At 51.6% G+C, this 24005-nt stretch overlaps 1 protein-coding gene across 2 annotated transcripts in view; it reads left to right on the forward strand.

Moving 5' to 3' along the window:
- LOC142917458 (ephrin type-A receptor 5-like) overlaps positions 1-23338 on the forward strand; it is a 42126-nt gene extending 18788 nt beyond the window's left edge. Inside the window, exons 4-16 of one of the 2 annotated variants that reach the window (XM_076062141.1) lie at positions 580-735; positions 1798-2163; positions 5385-5509; positions 8918-9083; positions 9961-10063; positions 10347-10435; positions 13891-14016; positions 15058-15258; positions 16546-16607; positions 17111-17326; positions 18146-18295; positions 20318-20481; positions 22447-23338. In XM_076062141.1, the coding sequence (XP_075918256.1) occupies positions 580-735; positions 1798-2163; positions 5385-5509; positions 8918-9083; positions 9961-10063; positions 10347-10435; positions 13891-14016; positions 15058-15258; positions 16546-16607; positions 17111-17326; positions 18146-18295; positions 20318-20481; positions 22447-22546 (2024 nt within the window). In that variant the 3' untranslated portion in view covers positions 22547-23338. The remainder of the gene's footprint in view (positions 1-579; positions 736-1797; positions 2164-5384; positions 5510-8917; positions 9084-9960; positions 10064-10346; positions 10436-13890; positions 14017-15057; positions 15259-16545; positions 16608-17110; positions 17327-18145; positions 18296-20317; positions 20482-22446) is intronic. The other variant, XM_076062142.1, reaches the window with a different exon arrangement.
- The last annotated feature ends 667 nt before the right edge of the window (positions 23339-24005 follow it).

A 24005-nucleotide genomic window follows, 5' to 3' on the forward strand; every position in this document is an offset into this window, starting at 1 on the left:
CTTACCCTCGAGAGAGATGTGGAAAGACCCAGCGGACCTCCCACACACTCACTCGCCCACTCACCCACTCACTCACCCACTCACTCACCCACCCACCTACTCACTCACTCACCCACCCACCCAACCACTTATCCTCCCACCCACTCACTCACTCACCCACTGACTCACCCACTCACTCACTCAACCACTCACCCACCCACTCACTCACTCGCCCACCCACTCACTCACTCACTCACCCACCCACCCACTCACTCACTCACTCACCCATTCACCCAACCACTCACTCACCCACTCACTCACCCACTCACCCACTCACCCACCCACTCACCCACCCACATACCTACTCATCCACTCACTCACCCACTTTCTCACTCACCCAACCACTTACCCACCCACGCACTCTCTCACCCACCCCATCTCATCTCTCTCCCCATCTGCTCATCTCTCTCCCCATCTGCTCATCTCTCTCCCCATCTCTCGCTACTGACAGCACCAACAGTCTGTAAAGGTTCATAATAAAGGTGTTAAACTGAGTCTGTAAAGGCTACAGGTCGGGGGGCGGGACCTTTGTGCGTGCAGTGTGTGAGCAGGGCTCTTATAAGGAGACGGCCCAAGACAGCTCCTGCTCCCGGTGTCCGCCACACAGCACGGGCAGCGTCATCGGAGCGACGTCCTGCACCTGCCACGATGGATACTTCCGGCCCAGCGGCGAGCCCCAGTCTGTGGCCTGTGCAAGTTCGTTCACTATGCGCCATACACTACACTATACACTACTACACTATACACTACTACACTACACTATACAGTACTACACTACACTATACACTACACTACTACACTACACTATACACTACTACACTACACTATACACTACACTATACACTACCTACTACACTACACACTACACTATACACTACACTATACACTACACTATACACTACTACACTACACTATACACTACACTACTACACTACACTATACACTACACTATACACTACTACACTGCACTATACACTACTACACTATACTATACACTACTACACTACACTATACACTACTACACTACACTCTACACTACTACACTACACTATACACTATACACTACTACACTACACTATACACTACCTACTACACTACACTACACACTACACTATACACTACACTATACACTACACTATACACTACTACACTACACTATACACTACACTACTACACTACACTATACACTACACTATACACTACTACACTGCACTATACACTACTACACTATACTATACACTACTACACTACACTATACACTACTACACTACACTCTACACTACTACACTACACTATACACTACTACACTATACACTACTACACTACACTATACACTACCTACTACACTACACTACACACTACACTATACACTACACTATACACTACACTATACACTACTACACTGTACACTACACTATACACTACTACACTATACACTATACTATACACTACACTATACACTACTATGCACTATACACTACTACACTATACACTACACTATAAACTACTACCCTACACTATACACTACACTACACTATACACTACTATACACTACACTATACACTACACTATACACTACCTACTACACTACACTATACACTACACTATACACTACACTATACACTACACTATACACTACTACTATACAGTACTACACTACACTATACACTACTGCGCTATACACTACACTATACACTACACTATACACTACCTACTACACTACTCTATAAACTCCGTTCCGCCCCCCCCCCCGGCCAGAGCCGCCGTCGGCCCCCAGGGACGTCGTCACCTCGCCGCTCTCCGCCGCCGCCTCGGTGACGCTCCGGTGGAGCCCGCCGGCGAATCCCGGCGGGCGCTCCGACCTCGCCTACTCCGTCGTGTGCCGGCTCCACCCGCCCCCCCTGCGGGGGGGGGGTGGGGAGAGGGGCCAGGAGCCGGCGCCGCCGTGCGGCCCGGCCGTGAGGTTCCGGCCTCCGCTCCCGCTGACGAACGCCAAGGTGGAGGTGAGCGGCCTGCGTGAGAACGCCGCCTACACCCTGGAGGTGCACGCCACCAATGGCGTCTCCCGCCTGAGCGGCGTCCCCTCGGCGTTCGCGGCCGTCCACGTCGCCACGTCACGGGATCGTGAGTCGTCGTCCCCCCCCTCCTCCTCTCGCTCACGGCCATCGTCTTTCTTTTTTTGAAATCTCTTTTTCATCTTTAGATATTTAGTTGCTTTTGTCAAATATTTTTTTTCTATCTTTTTTTAAATGGTTTTTGAAAATATTTTTTTAAAAATACATTCTCCTTTTTTAAAAGCTATAACATGCACGTAACATTATAATAATATTATTCTTAAATGCTATGCAAAAACATGATAATTATATTATGATTAAAGACAATGCCGCCTGCATTTGCAGCCAGCCAATCACCGCTCTGCATCTTAGTTGGCCGTCTGCATTTGCAGCCAGCCAATCACGGCTCTGCATCTTAATTATCCGCCTGCCTTTGCAGCCAGCCAATCACCGCTCTGCATCTTAGTTGTCCGCCTGCATTTGCAGCCAGCCAATCACCGCTCTGCATCTTAGTTGGCCGTCTGCATTTGCAGCCAGCCAATCACCGCTCTGCATCTTAATTATCCGCCTGCCTTTGCAGCCAGCCAATCACCGCTTTGCATCTTAGTTCTCCGCCTGCATTTGCAGCCAGCCAATCACCGCTCTGCATCTTAGTTGGCCGCCTGCATTGGCAGCCAGCCAATCACCGCTCTGCATCTTAGTTGTCCGCCTGCATTTGCAGCCAGCCAATCACCGCTCTGCATCTAAATTGTCCGCCTGCATTTGCAGCCAGCCAATCACCGCTCTGCATCTAAATTGGCCGCCTGCATTTGCAGCCAGCCAATCACCGCTCTGCATCTTAGTTATCCGCCTGCATTTGCAGCCAGCCAATCACTGCTCTGCATCTAAATTGTCTGCCTGCATTTGCAGCCAGCCAATCAACGCTCTGCATCTAAATTGGCCGCCTGCATTTGCAGCCAGCCAATCACCGCTCTGCATCTTAGTTGTCCGCCTGCATTTGCAGCCAGCCAATCACCACTCTGCATCTAAATTGTCCGCCTGCATTTGCAGCCAGCCAATCACCGCTCTGCATCTAAATTGGCCGCCTGCATTTGCAGCAAGGCAATCACCGCTCTGCATCTAAATTGGCCGCCTGCATTTGCAGCCAGCCAATCACCGCTCTGCATCTTAGTTGTCCGCCTGCATTTGCAGCCAGCCAATCACCACTCTGCATCTAAATTGTCCGCCTGCATTTGCAGCCAGCCAATCACCGCTCTGCATCTAAATTGGCCGCCTGCATTTGCAGCCAGCCAATCACCGTTCTGCATCTTAGTTGTCTGCCTGCATTTGCAGCCAGCCAATCACGGCTCTGCATCTAAATTGGCCGCCTGCATTTGCAGCCAGCCAATCACCGCTCTGCATCTTAGTTGTCCGTCTGCATTTGCAGCCAGCCAATCACCACTCTGCATCTAAATTGTCCGCCTGCATTTGCAGCCAGGCAATCACCGCTCTGCATCTAAATTGGCCGCCTGCATTTGCAGCCAGCCAATCACCGCTCTGCATCTTAGTTGTCCGCCTGCATTTGCAGCCAGCCAATCACCGCTCTGCATCTAAATTGTCCGCCTGCATTTGCAGCCAGCCAATCACCGCTCTGCATCTAAATTGGCCGCCTGCATTTGCAGCCAGCCAATCACCGCTCTGCATCTTAGTTGTCCGCCTGCATTTGCAGCCAGCCAATCACCGCTCTGCATCTAAATTGGCTGCCTGCATTTGCAGCCAGCCAATCACCGCTCTGCATCTTAGTTGTCCGCCTGCATTTGCAGCCAGCCAATCACTGCTCTGCATCTAAATTGGCCGCCTGCATTTGCAGCCAGCCAATCACCGCTCTGCATCTAAATTGGCCGCCTGCATTTGCAGCCAGTCAATCACCGCTCTGCATCTTAGTTGTCCGCCTGCATTTGCAGCCAGCTAATCACCACTCTGCATCTAAATTGTCCGCCTGCATTTGCAGCCAGCCAATCACCGCTCTGCATCTAAATTGGCCGCCTGCATTTGCAGCCAGCCAATCACCGCTCTGCATCTAAATTGGCCGCCTGCATTTGCAGCCAGCCAATCACCGCTCTGCATCTTAGTTGTCCGCCTGCATTTGCAGCCAGCCAATCACCGCTCTGCATCTTAGTTGTCCGCCTGCATTTGCAGCCAGCCAATCACTGCTCTGCATCTAAATTGGCCGCCTGCATTTGCAGCCAGCCAATCACCGCTCTGCATCTAAATTGTCCGCCTGCATTTGCAGCCAGCCAATCACCACTCTGCATCTAAATTGTCTGCCTGCATTTGCAGCCAGCCAATCACCGCTCTGCATCTAAATTGTCTGCCTGCATTTGCAGCCAGCCAATCACCGCTCTGCATCTAAATTGGCCGCCTGCATTTGCAGCCAGCCAATCACCGCTCTGCATCTTAGTTGTCCGCCTGCATCTGCAGCCAGCCAATCACCGCTCTGCATCTAAATTGGCCGCCTGCATTTGCAGCCAGCCAATCACCGCTCTGCATCTTAGTTGTCTGCCTGCATTTGCAGCCAGCCAATCACCGCTCTCCATCTAAATTGTCCTCCTGCATTTGCAGCCAGCCAATCACCGCTCTGCATCTAAATTGGCCGCCTGCATTTGCAGCCAGCCAATCACCGCTCTGCATCTTAGTTGTCCGCCTGCATTTGCAGCCAGCCAATCACCGCTCTGCATCTAAATTGTCCGCCTGCATTTGCAGCCAGCCAATCATCGCTCTTCATCTTAGTTGTCCGCCTGCATTTGCAGCCAGCCAATCACCGCTCTGCATCTAAATTGTCCGCCTGCATTTGCAGCCAGCCAATCACTGCTCTGCATCTTTTTTGGGCGTCTCTCGCTGCTCCTGTTCGCCCCGATGCGACCTCACACATCCGTGCACACCGCTTGCAAACCCCCCCAGCACGCGCGTTACTCCACTACACATGTAACATTATAATTATATTATTCTTAATGCATATACCACTCTAATTATTATTCTTAAAGACAATGCATCATCTGTTATAATTATCATCATCATAGCCATGTTCGCATGTTCACCACAAAGCACCGCGTGTGTGGCTGTTGCAAGTTGAGTTGATTGCTCGCAAAGCGGCGTCCGTCTGCTTGGTGTTTGAACATCTCACCGCAACTCGTATTTCATTCAGCAGCAAGGGGAAACGCACACCGATTGTCACTCACCGCACCTCGAGACGTTGGCCAGGGGGGTAAACAAATGAGTTAGCGCGTGACCACGTGCTGTGATTGCCCGCAGCACCGTCACCCGTGGTGCGTGTCCACACGGAGAACGTCTCTGAAGACGCCGTCCTGTTGACCTGGGCCGAGCCGGAGCAGCCCAATGGCATCGTTATGGACTATGAAGTCAAATGCTTTGACGAGGTGCGTAGCGGCTCGCGATTATCCATTTTACTTGCGCGCGTGTGCGTGTGAATGTGCACGCGCGTGCGTGCTGAGCGGTGGTGCAGCGGTACGCGCTACGCTGCGCTACGAACCCGGCGTCTCGAGTTCGATTCCCGCTCACGGCAACCGGCACCGGTGACGATAATCTGAACGAGTCCTGGGTCTCCCCTAGGTCGACTCAGCCTCAAATTGAGTACCCTGGTGCGGTGTGTAGTAAACATTGTTGTATATATAGGTGTTATGAAAATTGATGAAAATAATGAAAATTAAATGAAATTTGAGATTCGCATAATTTATCCGAGATTATGTTAATCAGTGTAATTATGCGCATAAATTATGCTGATTCGAGAGATAATCGTATTAATTTATGCGAGTGGGCGTGGTTATGATAATGCAGGTCGTTATGGATTATAAGGTCGAGCCTCGGTGACGAGGATTGTGTTATGAATTGGAATAACGCAATTAATCGTATGCAGTGACGCAGGCGTTGTGAGCGTGAATGAGAGAGAGTCGATTCGACTCTGCTCTTTAATTCCGTATTATCGATAAGGATACGATTACTCTCGATTGAACATTATGAATTATGTGTGTTATGGATTATGTGTGGTGATAGTGTACTTATGATAGGTCCCCAGGATTCAGATCTCATACGCAGAACAATATTATGCAGGATTTCAGGAAGAATCACACACAAACGTTCTGCTTTTATCAATTTTATTTCTAGCTAACTTTAATTTTTGGATAATATGAAAACTCAATCTCGGGATTTGGAATTTCAACACAGCGTTAACATGATAACATCACGATTGCGTTGTTTCACCTCGATAGCGGCACCTGTGGTTAATTCCCGACGCGTAACGCAATCGATCGGTTGTTGAGAGAGAGATTAAAAATATGCGAACTATTCTATCAAACCTTAACTTTATAATATGCAAACTCGTATACTTGAATTATTACACAATACGGCACTTGGTCTTTGATTCGTATCCAATCCTTAATACATTCTGATATGCGAAGTTATTATGCTTGAAATCGTCAGCACAGTACCACGTTGATGTTCGTTCATTGATTCATAACGATTATGAATTTAAAGCGTTCGACTGAAATACTTCTAATTACCTTATCAACAACACTCGATGGCCGCAATGCTTCGTTACTTGAATTGTCACACAACACAGCATTCGGTTATTGATCATGCGCGGCCCTTAATGCAATTATTGTCACGTTGTTAACAATAGGATGCCTAATTATTATGCAACGCTACTCGTTGAAAGGGCACTCCAACCAGTATTATTCTTGGAGGCACAAATATGCGTTTGAATTCGTTATTTCATTCGTGGATACCAGCAAGATTATGTAGAAAGAAAATATTAACGAACGACTCAAGTATTTCTAATCGACTTCTCAACGCGACTCAATGGGTGGCGATGTTTCCTTTTTAGATCCTTATCTCGGGCCAATCTTTTAATTAATTGTGGCCAGATCCCTGACAGGGAACCGGTTGAGCACGCTCTTCACCCCCACGAGCGGCGCTCCGTGGTGAGGTGCCAAGAATTAATCCTTCTTAATGGGTCAGTTGGTAATTTATGCGGTTAGAAGTACAGCCCCAGCACAATATTACAGAGGAAAATTATGAACACTCTTAAAAACGATGGATTATTCACTCGGTCGTTGCGATGTTTCCACAATCACGGATGGTTCAATGGCTTGAGGTTTTAGGCTTTGTTAATGACCCGTGTGTGTGTGTGTTGAATGGTATGAGTGGTGAAAGAGTAGGCCAATGTTCGGAATCGATTCTTTGCGTCAAGCAGACGTCTGGTTTGTCGTGTAGTGGGGGGCAGTGTATCATACGTATCAGTTGATTCTTCTTTCAGTAGTTGGTTCGGACTCGACGGACGTTGGTGAACGAGTAGATACGCTCTTTTGCTGCCCGTGTGCAGGGTGGGGTGGGGGCCACTACTAAGTCCCGTGTGTGGCAGATGGTCCCCGCGATAACGATCTGTTTGCCCTGGCGTGAAATTCCTCTCTCGCGCTCTTTGGGAGAGACAAAGGTGGTCGGGAGCACCTCTTTATACTTTCGACTTATATTTCTCAAATACCATTTGGTCCCATGTTCGCCAAGACTCGTGTTTGTAACTACGTCCTCCCGACACCTCTCAGTTTTACCGAGGTTCGAATTGTTATGATAGAATTATTAAAAAGAAAAATAATTATCATCCTGAGTTTAAGAGGTCTGTTTCTTGATTGTTGGAATCCATATCCCTTGGTTCTGTAAGGTTCTATAATGGAATGTCGTGTAAGGTTAACACGTTGTTATTATTAATATTATATTGCAATTTTCTTTAAAACTGTCTTTGCCTGGTTGCCGTGTGTGGGGTGGGGTGTGTCTCCTCATCAAACCCGGCTGGCTTTTCCAGATGGCCCCTTGTGATAAGGTGTAATTCCTGCTTCTCCGCGCTGTGAGAGGGACAAAGGTGGTCGGGGTTGCTTGGGATATTGTTTAAATTCTTTTGCAAGTTTACCCATTGTCTCATTCCTTCTCGATAACCTTTGATGTGACTCGGTATTCCTGCTCCAAGCTTTGTTTTAACAGTAAAAGTATTAAAGGTGAAAATCATTTGATAGCGAATTAATCATTGGATAATAATTCACTGATGTGTCTGGTGGCCTGTTCTTAATTGGAGTGAGCGTTAGGATCGCTAATTCTATCTTATTCTTGTTGTTGCCTTTTTTTTTACTGGCAAATAAGGAAAAGAATATGTATACGATTTACCCTGTTGGCGTCTCCGTGTCTACTCTCTTGGTGTTCTGACCTCGGAGGGACCTTTCCTAAGGGCCCATCAAACTCTTGTTCACCTGGAAATTTTTGCCGATAGCTGTTACATCCTCGCCTTGAGAGTTTTATTATTTCTTTATATATATATGGCCTGTTTATGACCGACATCTGGTTTTTTGTGTTTCTGGCTTACGGGTTTTATTCATTAAAAAAATATAAATTGTTTGTCACGAAAGAAAGGAAAAAGAAATCTAGGTGTATGCATCCGTAAATATTCTTATGGATATTAATTGTGGAAAAAGGGCCGTATACAACAACATCACCATTGTGGATACAAAGGCGGCCGGGCGTGGTGCTGACCACCCACCCCCTCGTGTGCCTCCATAGGTGGCCGCTAACAGCACTCGCCCCGACAGTCTGCTGACACTATACGGGGGTTCTTTGTCTTTGCATTAGCAAGTGGAGGGCAGTAGAGTTAACACAAAAATATACTGTGAACCACGTGACCCAGGTTCAATGGGTCTCTGTGGGATGAGTCTGAACCCATCCCCCCCCCATCTGTACCCCCCCCATCTGTACCCCCCCCCCCATCTGTACCCCCCCCCCACCAGGATGACGACGACGAGAGAGAGGTAATGAGGCTGATCTCCAGCGTGCCGAGCATCACCGTGACGGGGCTCCGGCATGCCGCGGTTTACTCACTGCAGGTCCGCGCTCGCAACGCCGCCGGCTACGGAGACTACAGCCCCACACTCCACTTCCAGACGTCTCCCGCACGTGAGCAACAACACCACCATCCAATCACCACCACCACCACCCAATCACCACCACCACCCAATCACCACCACCACCACCCAATCACCACCACCACCCAATCACCACCACCACCCAATCATCACCACCACCCAATCCAGCCACCACCCACCACCACCAGCCACCACCACCCAATCACCACCAACCAGCATCAACCCTACCCAACCACTACCCAACCACTACCCACCCACCACCAACCAGCACCAACCCCACCACCACCAACCACCACCAACCCCACCACCACCAACCCCCAACCACCACCCCACCACCACCAACCAGCACCACCACCACCCACCACCAATCACCACCCACCCACCACCAACCACTACCAACCCCACCACCACCAACCACCACCCCAGCACCATCCCCACCCAACCACTACGCCGCCACCACCACCACCCCACCACCACCACTCACCAGCACCACTCACCAGCACCATCCCCATCATCTCAGCACCATCCCCACCCAACCACTACGCCACCACCACCACCCATCCACCACCACTCACCAGCACCATCCCCACCCAACCACTACGCCACAAGGACCACCACCCACCACCACCACCACTCACCAGCACCATCCCCATCCAACCACTACGCCACCACCAACCCCACTACCAACCTACCACGACCCCACCAACAGCACCACCACCCCACCCCTCCTGTCTGTTGTAGTTGTTGTGGTTGTTGTTGTAGGTGTTGTCCTGTTGTTTGTTGTTGTGTTGGTGGTTATTGTGGTGTTGTTGTAGTTGTTGTGTTTGTTGTTGTGGTTGTTGTGGTTGTTGTGGTTGTTGTAGTAAGTGAAGGATGTGTTTGTAACTCTTTCCCTCCCCCTCCCCCAGCACAAGCGACTCAGGAAGTGACCCTCTGGGCCTCCTTGCTGTCCGCTGGCCTCGTGGGGCTGATGCTGCTCATCGCTGCTGCCTGCATCATCGTCAAGAAGAGGTGGGGGGGGTCACACTGGGGGGGGGGGGTCACACTGGGGGGGGTCACACTGGGGGGTCACACTGAGGGGTCACACTGGGGGGGGGTCACACTGGGGGGGGGTCACACTGGGGGGGGGGGTCCCACGGGCGTTCTGAGTGTTCCCACGTGATCTGGCTGCACCACCAAGAGGCAATCTCCCTGAACGTTGGGTAAGAGGCGGCATCCTCCAGAGCGAACTCGCTTCTTCAGCACTGCCGCCGCCGCCGCCTTGATGGCTGCGTGCATCGCGTTGCGTTTGAAGGAGGAGGAGCAGGAGGAGGAGTGGTCACTGGCAAGCAGCAGAGTCGGAGCCTCGCGAAGAGAGACGACCTCGCTTCTACAGCGTGCGGGGTAAACGCTGCTCCACCTCGTGCGCACAGACACACACACCACCTCTAAAACACACACACACACATCTCATACACACACACATCTCTCATACACACACACCACTCACACACACACCTCTCACACACACACCTCATACACACACACCACTCATACACACACATACACACACCACTCATACACACACACACACCACTCATACACACACACCTCTAATACACACACACCTCTCATACACACACACACACCTCATACACACCACTCCTCATACACACACACACCACTCATACACACACACACACCACTTCTCATACACACACACCTCTCACACACACACACACCACCACTCATACACACACACACCACTCCTCATACACACACACACACCTCACACACACACACCACTCATACACCCACACACACACCACTCCTCATACACACGCACACACCACTCACACACACACACCACCCCTCATACACACACACCACCCCTCATACACACACACACACCACCCCTCATACACACACACCTCTCACACACATACACACACACCACCCCTCACACACCACCCCTCACACACCACCCCTCATACACTCACAACAACAACCGCCATTCGCCACTAAGTGGCGGTGACGTCACCACGACGCTTGTGCCAGGCTATGTGCACCCTGAGGCCACGCGAAGTGTCGAACGCCCACCGGCAGGAGGTCACGGGGCAGACCCAGCAGGTGCCACAGGTCGACTGACTGAGATGACTGGCTGATGCACCACCTGTGCCCCCTACTGTGCCAACCCGCTGTGCTTTAGCCACCCGGCGCTCCGCTCGTTGTTGTGAGTATCGCTCCTCCACCCTCCGATGTTGGTGGTGGTAGTGGTACGCCACTCAAGACATTGATGCATACACAAGTCGCTCTCCGCATCTCCACTATTGAGAGACAGTGTTCTTCCTCTTCCCACGAAGAGGTGGCAAAAACCCCACCTGCCACCAGCACACCAACCACAATCACCGTTACCGCCATTGCCATCTTCACCCTCGAGCAACGGGGACGGAGCGAAGCGCGTGACAACGAGCGTGCGACTGGGAATCATGTCGCAGCTGGAGAGGGCGGTGTGACCTGGCCTTGACCAGGTCACTAAAGCAGAGATGTAGGTCTTGCTGGAATTCCCTACACATCTGCTGTAGCAGACGGACAGAAAATATCGCATCTGTGCAGGACCGCCCTTTCCTGAAACCGCATTTGGGCTCCGCAAGCCTCTCCTCAGCGTGCCTGGCAAGGCGATGTTGAATAATCCTTGCCAGGACCTTTCCCGGCACACTGAGGAGTGAGATGCCCCTGTAGTTGTTACAGTCTGTGCGGTCCCCCTTCTTAAAGAGGGGGACCACCAGGGCATCCTTCCAATCCTGTGGAACCTGTCCAGTGGTCCAGACTGTTGTTATGATGTCATATAGGGCAGTCTGTGCACAAACGCCACCCTCCCTCAGCATTTCGCTTGGGAGATCATCTCTGCCCGGTGCCTTTCCTGGTCTCAGACTCCGGATCGCCTTCAGTGCTTCCTCAACAGATGGCACCTCAGCCAGCCACTCACAGGGGGTGACTTCTTCCAATATTTGAGGCACCGCAGCCTCAGCAGGGTCATCCCCACTTTGTGCCTCCTCCAGGACCTCACAGAAATGCTCAGCAAATCTGCAAACCGGTTCCTGGGGGTCGGAGATTGGATCACCGTTTTTTCCCCTAATGTTGGTAATAGGTGTGGCGCTGCAGGTTGCTTTTTTGATGGAGTTAAATAGAGATTTGTGATCACGGGCCACTGAGGCAGTCTCCATCTCCTCAGCAACCCACGACCACCACCCATCCTTGCAGCGCCTCACGGCTCTCCGAACCTCCGAGCGAAGGCTGCGGTAAGCCTCCTCATTCTCTGATGTGGGATTCTGTAGCCGATGACAGTGGGCCTGTCGCTTTTTCTAAACTATCCTGATCACCTCCTCTTTCAGCCAGGGTCTCTGGGGAGGTCTGGACTGCGTAACCAAAGCAGCCAATGCAGCTGCATGAGTCACAGTCCTAAACCTCGCCCATTTACCCTCGACATCAGGAGGAGTGGGGGACGATGCCAACCCCAGCCGCAAGCGATGATGAAATTCTCGCTTGCAACTTTCATCAGATAACTGAGACTAGGCCACTTTAGGTTGGAATGGGGTCCTGGGTGTACACCCACCACCGGAGTGGAAGAATGGCAGGCGCATCTCACAGATGACTAGTCGATGGTCAGAGGGCAGATCAGCTCCACGGTAGGTCCTGGTGTCAAAGACATGGGCTCGCATCCGCTGATTCGTCACTATGTAGTCCAGCAGATGTTCTTGCTTGGACCCGGCATGCATCCATGATGTTGTGTGGATGCGCCAATGCCGGAACAGCGTGTTGGTAATTACAAGCCCATGGGCTGAACAAAAATCAAGCAGCCTCCTACCGTTGTTATTGAGCTGATCTGGCCCATGCCCTCCAATCACTCCAGACCAGGTGCCAGCATCATGACCAACTCGGGCATTGAAGTCACCAAACAAGATGACTCTATCCCGAGGGGCCACTTTAGCCAGCACCTGTGACAGGTCATAGAAGGCATCTGACTCATCGGCTTTGCCTGCATCCCTCCACGGATGTTCGTCTTCGGTGGGGGCATAAGTAACCACGACCACCACTCCTCGTCTCCGGTTGATGGGAAGGCGAGCCCAAAGTAGCCTGGGGCTTACAGCTTCCCACACCTCATCACCACGCTCCCATGCCCCCTTCATTCTTGTGTTCAAAAGAAGAGCCACACCCTGTTGTTTGGCAGTCTGCTGCCTCGAGTAGAGGACTGTCCACCCCTCATTGTGGCAGGAGCCAGAACCGGTCCACCGGACCTCCTGAATGCCACAGAGATCCAGGCGGTACCGGTCCAGCTCCCGACAGAGGAGTGGCAGCCTCTCCTCCGCAGTGAGCGTTCGAACATTCCACGTGGCCACACGAAGTGGCTTTTCGTTGTTTCTGGAGGAGACCCGAGGGTAGAGATTCAATCTCCTGGCTCTGCCAATTGGGGTTTGGCCAGGAGACGTCATAGACGCCTGTCCCCCCGGGGCCTCCGGCACAAGCTTATTAGTTAAATTTTTTATTCGTAGTTTCGTGGTGAAAATGTTGAAGGTGGAGGGGTTACCGGCCCCTCGTACCCGTCCAGAGCCCCCGTTTAGCCACTGTGGTGGTCACAGACGCCATGAGAGGAGGGGCCAATCGGAATTGGCCCTCCCCCCACAGCACTGTCCACGACAGAGTTTCCCGTCCGGCACCGCGAGGAGGTAGGGGGTTGTTTTGCCGGACACTCACACACACACCACCCCACACACACCACCCCTCACACACCACCCCTCATACACTCACACACACACACACACCCTGTGCACGGTTGATTTCGCCGTTGCCACCCACAGTGAAGATGCCGGGCTTCAGGCTGTACATTGACCCACACGACTACGACGAGCCCAGCGATGCTCTCCGCGAGTTCGCGACGGAAATCGACGCCTCGCGAATCAAACTTGGACGCGTCATCGGAGCAGGTGAACGGGGGGGGGGGGGGGGGGGGGACGGGGGCGGGCACGTCTGTACCGTGGTACCCGTTAACTAAAACTTACTCACAGGGCGCCCACTTCAAATGTTGACACTGCTGAGAATTTGCAACGCCGCCGCAAGAAATGTTTGTGCCTCCGGGGCTCTGGAGACCGCCTGGAGAAGGTTCCAGGCGCACGGTGACAACGACGGCGAACGAGTGGGAGAAACTCTTTGACTTTTGGAAGCTATTAACGTTACATTTGTTATCATGTTTAACACGTAGGCTTTCGCGAACCCAGATCATCCATACGTGACAAGCCTTACTAGTTGGCTGGGTCGGGTGGTGGCGAGTTTAACCATACATTTATAAATTTACGTGCACTAACCAGAGAAAAAAAATCTCCATTATGGATTTGTTATCATGTTACAGCGTAGTATTATTATTATCCGTTCTCTTTCCATGAAAAACCAATAGTCCAATATAAGTGTTAACATTTTCTTTGGTTATTTCGGTAAAGTCACGTAGAATGAGAATAAAATAATAAATTGATAAAATAAAATAACACAATAATATTCTCACGACGTTTCCGCCACAACACAAGCGGCCTTCATCAGGTGAAGGGGACGAGACTGTCTGGACAGCGCTGTCCTCCAGACAGTCTCGTCCCCTTCACCTGATGAAGGCCGCTTGCGTTGTGGCCGAAACGTCGTGAGAGTTTTACCGCGTTATTTTATTTTAGTAATTTATTATTTTAGTCTCATTCTACGTGGTGGTGACTTTAGCGAAAGAACCAAAGAAGATGAATCCTCGCAGTCACGAAAGCTTCAAATCGAAAAGTGTTAACATTGTTTTGCAGCACCCCGTCGTTTGCCGTGGGTTCACACTCCCCAACACATGCACCACACAGCGACCGGCCAGTGCACAACCAGCAAGCAATCGGCACGTTTTATTCACGTGACGAACCTTACTTAGCAGCTGGACGGGGGGGGGGGGGGTCCTCACACCTGCTCTACGTGCTACCCACTGTCATCGACCCCTCGGCCCGCAGGAGAGTTTGGGAAGGTGCACGTCGGATACCTGAAGCGCCAGGGCAGCAGCGGAGGGGCGGCGACAGTGCGCGTGGCCATCAAGACGCTGAAGGGCGGATCCAGCAAGCAGCAGCAGCAGCAGGACTTCCTGTGTGAGGCGAGCATCATGGGCCAGTTCGAGCATGACAACATCGTCCGCCTGGAGGGCGTCGTCACCAAGAGTGAGCTTCGAGAACGTCCAATCGATGCCACACGCATTTTAAACAAACTAAAAACTGGCAATTAATCTTTGTTTGTTTTTTCCGGTAAAGTCACATATAAATAAGAAGTAATAAAATAACATAATAGCGTACGACGTTTCGGTTGCAACGCAAGCAGCCATCATCAGGTACAGAAGAACTAAATTTAAGAGAGAGGGGAAATACATAACCCCAGATGTATACAACCGAAACGTCGGACGCTATTATGTTATTTTATTATTTCTTATTTATACGTGACTTTACCGAAAAAAACAAAGATTAATTCCTGCAGTCACAAAAGCTTCGAACCAAGTTTAAAACTGGCAAGTCTGTTATGTAGCTGGCTGTCCAGCTGATTATGCCCGTTGTTGTAATCACTGGTGATTGTACTCAGATTGGAAATGTTGTGGATTTGCTCTCCAACACACCGGTGTGGTGTACTTCTATACTACACTATACACACTGCACATTACACTATACACAACACTATACACGACTATACACTACACTCCTCTATACTACATTATACACTACTATACACTACATGCCACTGGTTCTTTATGTTCTAAAGATGTAGATGCCACTGGTTCCTCACGTGCTGCAGATGTAGATGCCACTGGTTCTTCACGTTCTGCAGATGTAGATACCACTGGTTCTTCACGTTCTGCAGATGTAGATGCCACTGGTTCTTCACGTTCTGTAGATGTAGATGCCACTGGTTCTTCATATTCTGCAGCTGTAGATGCCACTGGTTCTTCACATTCTGCAGATGTAGATGCACTGGTTCTTCACATTCTGCAGATGTAGATGCCACTGGTTCTTCACGTTCTGCAGATGTAGATGCCACTGGTTCTTCACGTTCTGCAGATGTAGATGCCACTGGTTCACGTTCTGCAGATGTAGATGCCACTGGTTCTTCACGTTCTGCAGATGTAGATGCCACTGGTTCTTCACGTTCTGCAGATGTAGATGCCACTGGTTCTTCACGTTCTGCAGATGCAGATGCCACCACCATCTATTGCGCAGAGGTTGAACCTCTGACTCTCGGTTCAGAACGGGCAACCGGACGTACGAACAGGTTTGTTTGTACCTCTGAGAGTTCGTAAGAGGAACATTCGTAAGTAGAGGAGTCCCTGTGTATGAACCCACAGCGACGCATCTTGTCAGAGATACAAGGTGTGTATGTGACCAAGTGATGATGTTACGGTATAAGTCGTGAATGCTGTGCGTGGATTGCTAACGTTTGGTTTTCTTGTCCTCTCGACGAAGGTAAACCTGTCATGATCATCACCGAATTCATGGAAAACCATTCCTTGGATTTATTCCTCAGGGTAAGAAGTGGCAATGCCAAATGATGCGATCATCGGTGTGTTGCAGTCTCACACTCCTCAGCGGTTGTGTGTGTAACTGTCCACAAATGGAGAGCACACGGTGGCGTTGTTGTGTGTGTGTGTGCCGTAGTTCCTACTAACCGGGGCTCCGCTTGTGGTGACAACTGCACGCGTCTGCGTCAAACTTCCTTTGTACCTTACGTAGCCAACTGGCGCGGGGGGGGGGGGGGGGACAAACTAAACACAACAAGCGAGAGTTCTAAACAAATTAGTATAGACAACGATGACTTAAACGCACATAGCAGCTCCCGGAAGAGCATTCCAGACGGCCGCACAAGCAGCACAACGTCACCCAGGCGGCTCCTCATCGCCTCCTCTTCTCCCTCCCTTCCTCTTCCTTCTCCCCCCTCTCCTCCCCCCTCTCCCCCCTCTCCTCCCCTCCTCCCTCCTCTCTCCTCCCTCCCTTCCTCCCTCCCTCCCCCCTCTGACCGGGCACGGCGTAGATGAAGAAGGGGCACCTTGTGGTGACCCAGCTGCTCGGGATGCTGCGTGACGTCGCATCGGGCATGGAGTACCTGTCCCGCAGGGGCTATGTGCACCGCGACCTGGCCGCCCGCAACGTGCTCGTGAGTGGCGAGCTGACGTGCAAGGTGTCCGACTTTGGCCTCTCGCGGACGCTTCTACTGGACGCCGACCCCGAGGGAGCGTACACCTCCCGGGTAAGGCGGGGCAGGAAAAAAGAACTGCCGGCGTCGTCAACGGCCGACGTTCGGCCGACGTTCGGCCGACGTTCGGCCGGAGTCGAGGAGAAGGCAAAGCCACACCGGCCCGGCGTGTGTCGGCTCGGCGTTACCGCTCCCTAAGGGGCTTCCGTTTTTCGCCGAAAGTACTTGCCGCCGCCGTGCGTCGAGCGAAATGCATTAACCTCACACACACACACACGCACACACACACGCACACACACACACGCACACACGCACACACACACGCACACGCGCACACACACACGCGCACACACACACGCGCACACACACACACGCACGCACACACACGCACACACACACGCACACACACACACGCGCACACGCGCACACGCACACACACGCACACGCACGCACACACACACGCACACACGCACACACACACGCACACACGCACCCACGCACACACACACACACACACGCGCACACACACACACACACGCGCGGTGAAAGTGCGAACGTGCAGCGTACGGTGCCGTTGTCTTTGGGATTCACGGGTCCACACCGGAGACGGGTTTCTTGATGGTCTCGTCTCGCCGACGTCACACCGGGGAACGACGCCGAGGGGCGAACGGCACGAGGACAACGCCACCGTCGGGGCGTCCGTCGCTCGCGAGGTGGCGGTCCGGCGCGCCGCTCGGCGCGTTGAGGCGGCGCGAACTCGCGACGCCGGCTTTGACCCGGCAAACCCTTCGCCGCGTGCCGACGACGTCGGGCCGCGAGAGCCCCGCGTGCCGGACCCGAGGGCGAGGTCCCGTTGTGAATGTTCCCCACCAGGGGGGGAAGATCCCGATCCGCTGGACCGCCCCGGAGGCCATCGCACAGCTCAGGTTCACGTCGGCGAGCGACGTGTGGAGCTACGGCATCGTCATGTGGGAGGTGACGTCGTACGGCGAACGGCCGTACTGGGACATGAGCAACCGGGACGTGAGTTCAGCACCGGCACCCCTGTGTGTGTGTGTGTGGTCTCTGTGTGTGTGTGTGTGGTCTCTGTGTGAGTAGTCTATGGGTCTCTGTGTGAGTACTCTATGGGTCTCTGTGTGAGTACTCTATGGGTCTCTGTGTGTGTGTCTGTGGTCTCTGTGTGCGGCTGTGGGTCTCTGTGTGAGTAGTCTATGGGTCTCTGTGTGTAGTCTATGGGTCTCTGTGTGAGTACTCTATGGGTCTCTGTGTGTAGTCTATGGGTCTCTGTGTGAGTAGTCTGTGGTCTCTGTGTGCGGCTGTGGGTCTCTGTGTGAGTAGTCTATGGGTCTCTGTGTGAGTAGTCTATGGGTCTCTGTGTGTGTGTCTGCGGTCTCTGTGTGAGTAGTCTGTGGTCTCTGTGTGCGGCTGTGGGTCTCTGTGTGATTAGTCTATGGGTTTCTGTGTGAGTAGTCTATGGGTCTCTGTGTGGTGAGTCTATGGGTCTCTGTGCGAGTAGTCCATGGGTCTCTATGCGAGTAGTCTGTGGGTCTCTGTGTGAGTAGTTTATGGGTCTCTGTGTGAGTAGTCTATGGGTCTCTGTGTGAGTAGTCTATGGGTCTCTGTGTGAGTAGTCTATGGGTCTCTGTGTGAGTAGTCTATGGGTCTCTGTGTGAGTAGTCTATGGGTCTCTGTGTGAGTAGTCTATGGGTCTTTGTGTGAGTACTCTATGGGTCTCTGTGTGAGTAGTCTATGGGTCTCTGTGTGAGCAGTCTATGGGTCTCTGTGTGAGTAGTCTATGGGTCTCTGTGCGAGTAGTTTATGGGTCTCTGTGAGTAGTCTATGGGTCTCTGTGAGTACTCTATGGGTCTCTGTGTGAGTAGTCTATGGGTCTCTGTGTGAGTAGTCTATGGGTCTCTGCGTGAGTACTCTATGGGTCTCTGTGTGTAGTCTCTGGGTCTCTGCGTGAGTACTCTATGGGTCTCTGTGTGTAGTCTATGGGTCTCTGTGTGAGCAGTCTATGGGTCTCTCTGTGAGTAGTCTATGGGTCTCTGTGTGAGTCGTCTATGGGTCTCTGTGTGAGTAGTCTATGGGTCTCGGTGTGAGTAGTCTATGGGTCTCTGTGTGAGTAGTACTCTATGGGTCTCTGTGTGAGTAGTACTCTATGGGTCTCTGTGTGAGTAGTACTCTATGGGTCTCTCTGTGAGTAGTCTATGGGTCTCTGTGTGAGTAGTACTCTATGGGTCTCTGTGTGAGTAGTACTCTATGGGTCTCTGTGTGAGTAGTACTCTATGGGTCTCTCTGTGAGTAGTCTAAGGATCTCTGTGTGAGTAGTACTCTATGGGTCTCTGTGTGAGTACTCTATGGGTCTCTGTGTGTAGTCTATGGGTCTCTGTACGTGTAGTCTATGGGTCTCTGTGTGAGTAGTCTATGGGTCTCTGTGCGAGTACTCTATGGGTCTCTCTGTGAGTAGTACTCTATGGGTCTCTGTGTGAGTAGTCTATGGGTGTCTGTGTGAGTAGTCTATGGGTCTCTGTGTGAGTAGTACTCTATGGGTCTCTGTGTGAGTAGTCTATGGGTCTCTGTGTGAGTAGTCTATGGGTCTCTGTATGAGTAGTCTATGGGTCTCTGTGTGAGTAGTAGTCTATGGGTCTTTGTGTGAGTAGTCTATGGGTCTCTGTGTGAGTAGTACTCTATGGGTCTCTGTGCGAGTAGTCTATGGGTCTCTGTGAGTAGTCTATGGGTCTCTGTGTGAGTAGTACTCTATGGGTCTCTGTGTGAGTAGTACTCTATGGGTCTCTGTGTGAGTAGTACTCTATGGGTCTCTGTGTGAGTAGTCTATGGGTCTCTGTGTGAGTAGTACTCTATGGGTCTCTGTCAGTAGTCTATGGGTCTCTGTGTGGGTAGTCTATGGGTCTCTGTGTGAGTACTCTATGGGTCTCTGTGTGAGTAGTCTATGGGTCTCTGTGTGAGTACTCTATGGGTCTCTGTGTGAGTAGTACTGTATGGGTCTCTGTGTGAGTAGTCTATGGGTCTCGTACCCCCCAGGTGATGGAGGCAGTAGAGGGCGGCTGGCGTCTGCCGTGCCCCATGGACTGCCCCATGCTTCTCCGCCGCCTCATGCTGAGCTGCTGGCAGCAGGAGAGCTCCTGGCGGCCCTCGTTCAGCCGCCTCGTTACCGCCGTCACTGACGCGCTGCACGACACGGCCAGGTGCGTTTGTGTGTGTGCGTCTGTGTGTGTGTGAGTTTGTCTGTGTGTGCGTGTGTCTGTGTGTGTGTGTGGGGAGCAAGAAAACAACCCCCTACCTCTTCGTGGTGCCGGACTGCAACGCTGTCGTGGGCGGTGCCGTGGGAGGAGGGACAATTTAAATTGGCCTTTCCCTTCATGGTGTTTGTGACCACCACAGCGACCAAATGGGGGATCTGGACGGGTGCGAGGGGTTGGTAACCCCTCCACCTTCAATTAATTACGACTAAATCATGAATGAAATTTTTAATTAATAAGCTTGTGCCGGAGGACAGGCATCTATGACATCTCCTGGCCAAAACCCCATTTGGCGGAGCCGGGAGACTGAATCCTCACCATCGGAGCTCCTCCAGAAACAACAACAAAAAACCACTACGCGTGGCCACGTGGAATGTTCGAACGCTCACTGCGGAGGAGAGGCTGCCACTCCTCTGTCGGGAGATGGACCAGAACCGCCTGGATCTCTGCGATATTCAGCAGGTCCGGTAGACCGGCTCTGGCTCCTGCCACCATGAGGGGTGGATAGTCCTCTACTCGGGGCAGGAGACTGCTAAACAACAGAGAGCGAGTGGCTCTTCTATCTAAACAAAAGAATGAAAGGGGCGTGGAAGCGTGGCGGTGAGGTGTGGGAAGCTGTAAGCCCCAGGCTACTTTGGGCTCGCCTTCCCATCAACCGGAGGCAAGGAGTGGTGGTCGTGGTTAGTTATGCCCCCACCGAAGACGAACATCCGTGGAGGGATGCAGGCAAGGCCGATGAGTCAGGTGAGCACCTGTCAAAGGTGCTCACCTGAGTTGGTCATGATGCTGTCACCTGGTCTGGAGTGATTGGAAGGCATGAGCCAGATCAGCTCAATAACAGCGGCAGGAGGCTGCTAAATTTTTGTGCAGCCCATGGGCTTGTCATTACCAACACGCTGTTCCGGCATCGGCGCATCCACGCACCATCATGGATGCAAGCAAGAACATCTGCTGAACTACATAGTGACAGAAGAGCATGTTCTGTCAGTCGACCCGTGGCACCTGCTGGGTCTGTCCCGTGACCTCCTGCCAGCTGGCGTTAGACACTCCACGTGGCCTCAAGGTGCGCATGGCCTGGCACAAGCGTCGTGGTGACGTCACCGCCACTTAGTGGCGAATGGCGGTTGTTGTTATGTATGTGTGTATGTGTGTGTATGTGTGTGTGTATGTGTGTATGTGTGTGTATGTGTGTATGTATGTTTGTATATGTGTGTATGTGTGTGTATATTTGTATGTATGTTTGTATGTATGTGTGTGTATGTGTGTATGTGTGTGTATGTGTGTATGTATGTTTGTATATGTGTGTATGTGTGTGTATGTTTGTATGTATGTTTGTATGTGTGTGTGTATGTGTGTGTGTATGTGTGTGTATGTATGTGTGTGTATGTGTGTATGTATGTATGTGTGTATGTATGTATGTGTGTACGTATGTGTGTACGTGTGTATGTATGTGTGTGTGTGCATGTGTGTATGTGTGAGCGATAGTGTAGCGATAGTGTATGTGTGTGTGTATATGTGTGTGTATGTGTGTGTGTATGTGTGTATGTGTGTGTGTGCGTGTGGGGAGCGGTGGTATAGTGGTCAGCACGCCGCCCTACGAACCCGGCGACACCGGATTTGATTCCCGCTCACGGCCAACACCAATGACGATTATCTGAACCGGTCCTGGGCCTCCACTAGGTCGACTCGGCCTCAAACGAGTACCCGGTGCGTTGTGTAGTAAGCATCGCTAGCACTGGGGCGACGTGATGATGACGCGCACCGCTTCCCGGTAAAACAAAAACAGGAAACGAGAGCGGGCGGCACAAACGTCGCGACCACTTTGGCCTTCTCACGGTCCCAATGAGGGTCTGCCCGGTGGTCGGTGTTCCACCCTCGTCACCTTCCACTCCCTTCTCTCCCCCTGCCCAGCTTGTCGTCTCCGGCGGCGGTGGCCTCCATTCACGGCGACGCCTTCTCACCGCCAACGCCAACGCCGATTCCGCCGCCGTCTCCTCCCACTCGGTTGTAGTCGTGTTCGCTGGCGCGTCCTCCACTCGGGGTCTCAGCGTTTGCCTCTCGTGTCCCGTTGGATTTTTCTCACGGCGCTCCCCCGTCGGTTTTAACACTTTCTATTGTTTTTCCCCCGCTCGCGACGACCTGCGTCTTCCCCGTGCTCGTTTGTTGTTCGCGTGCCTCCTCTTTGATCCCTTAACTTGTGTAATGACAGGGTGACACCTGCCGGCCTGTAGGGGTAATTGACGGTCGTGGCTGCATCACATCGTCTCTTCGTGTTCTTTACTAACCACACAGACTATAGTGGAGGCAGGGCCGACGACTTACACAATCCCTGGTCAGCTCCTCTCTCCGCTGCTGGATGACGCCGTTACTGCTGCTGCTGCTGCGTGCGGCCGTGATTCGACTGCTGCTGCTGCCACGTCTCCAGGCGTTTGAGTTGTGCGCTGAGTTGAGGCTCTTTATGTAATCACTACCTGGGGGCTGCTGCGTTGGTTCATCCACTAAGGGGGAGTTGGGACATCGCCCCACAAAGCAGCTCGAGATGACAAATTACTTTTCTAATAAAAAAATTAACTTTTCCCGCAAATTGTTTTGTCGTGTTTCAAAAAAAAAGTCGTATTGTCTATAAGCGCCCGCCGCCGGTAGATGAGACAGTTTTATCACTTTCATGGGAAGCCCCGCCTAGTGGCAATGTCACGGAGCGACGTCGCAATGGCAACCTGTGGCGGAACGAACGAGCGAGGAGCCAAAGTGGAATGGCAGAAGCTCACGCGGCAGGAGGTCGCAAGACAATTCGGATTGTGGTGGGGAGGTCAACTGACTGGGTGGGTGGGGGGGCGACTGGCAGAGCTGCCCACCATGCCAACTCCACCAGCAGGGAGAGCCGCCACCTCACGCCCGTGGTGCCTTTCAAATTGCGGTTGAAACTTGAACTTTTGAACTTGCGGTTGAAACTTGTACTTTTGAACTTGCGGTTGAAACTTGAACTTTTGAACTTGCGGTTGAAACTTGAACTTTTGAACTTGCGGTTGAAACTTGAACTTTTGAACTTGCGGTTGAAACTTGAACTTTTGGACTTGCGGTTGAAACTTGAAATTTGAACTTGCGGTTGAAACTTGAACTTTTGAACTTGCGGTTGAAACTTGAACTTTTGAACTTGCGGTTAAAACTTGAACTTTTGAACTTGCGGTTGAAACTTGAACTTTTTGAACTTGAGGTTGAAACTTGAAATTTTGGACTTGCGGTTGAAACTTTAACTTTTGAACTTGCGGTTGAAACTTGAACTTTTGAACTTGTGGTTAAAACTTGAACTTTTTGAACTTGAGGTTGAAACTTGAACTTTTGGACTTGCGGTTGAAACTTGAACTGTTGAACTTGCGGTTGAAACTTGAACTTTTGAACTTGCGGTTGAAACTTGCATTTTTTGAACTTGCGGTTGAAACTTGAACTTTTGGACTTGCGGTTGAAACTTG

Source organism: Petromyzon marinus, unplaced genomic scaffold, assembly GCF_048934315.1.
Source record: "Petromyzon marinus isolate PM22_M1 ecotype Great Lakes invasive population unplaced genomic scaffold, UKy_Petmar_22M1.pri1.0 PM_G_Scaffold_51, whole genome shotgun sequence".
In the NCBI taxonomy this organism is placed as follows: Eukaryota; Metazoa; Chordata; class Hyperoartia; order Petromyzontiformes; family Petromyzontidae; genus Petromyzon; species Petromyzon marinus.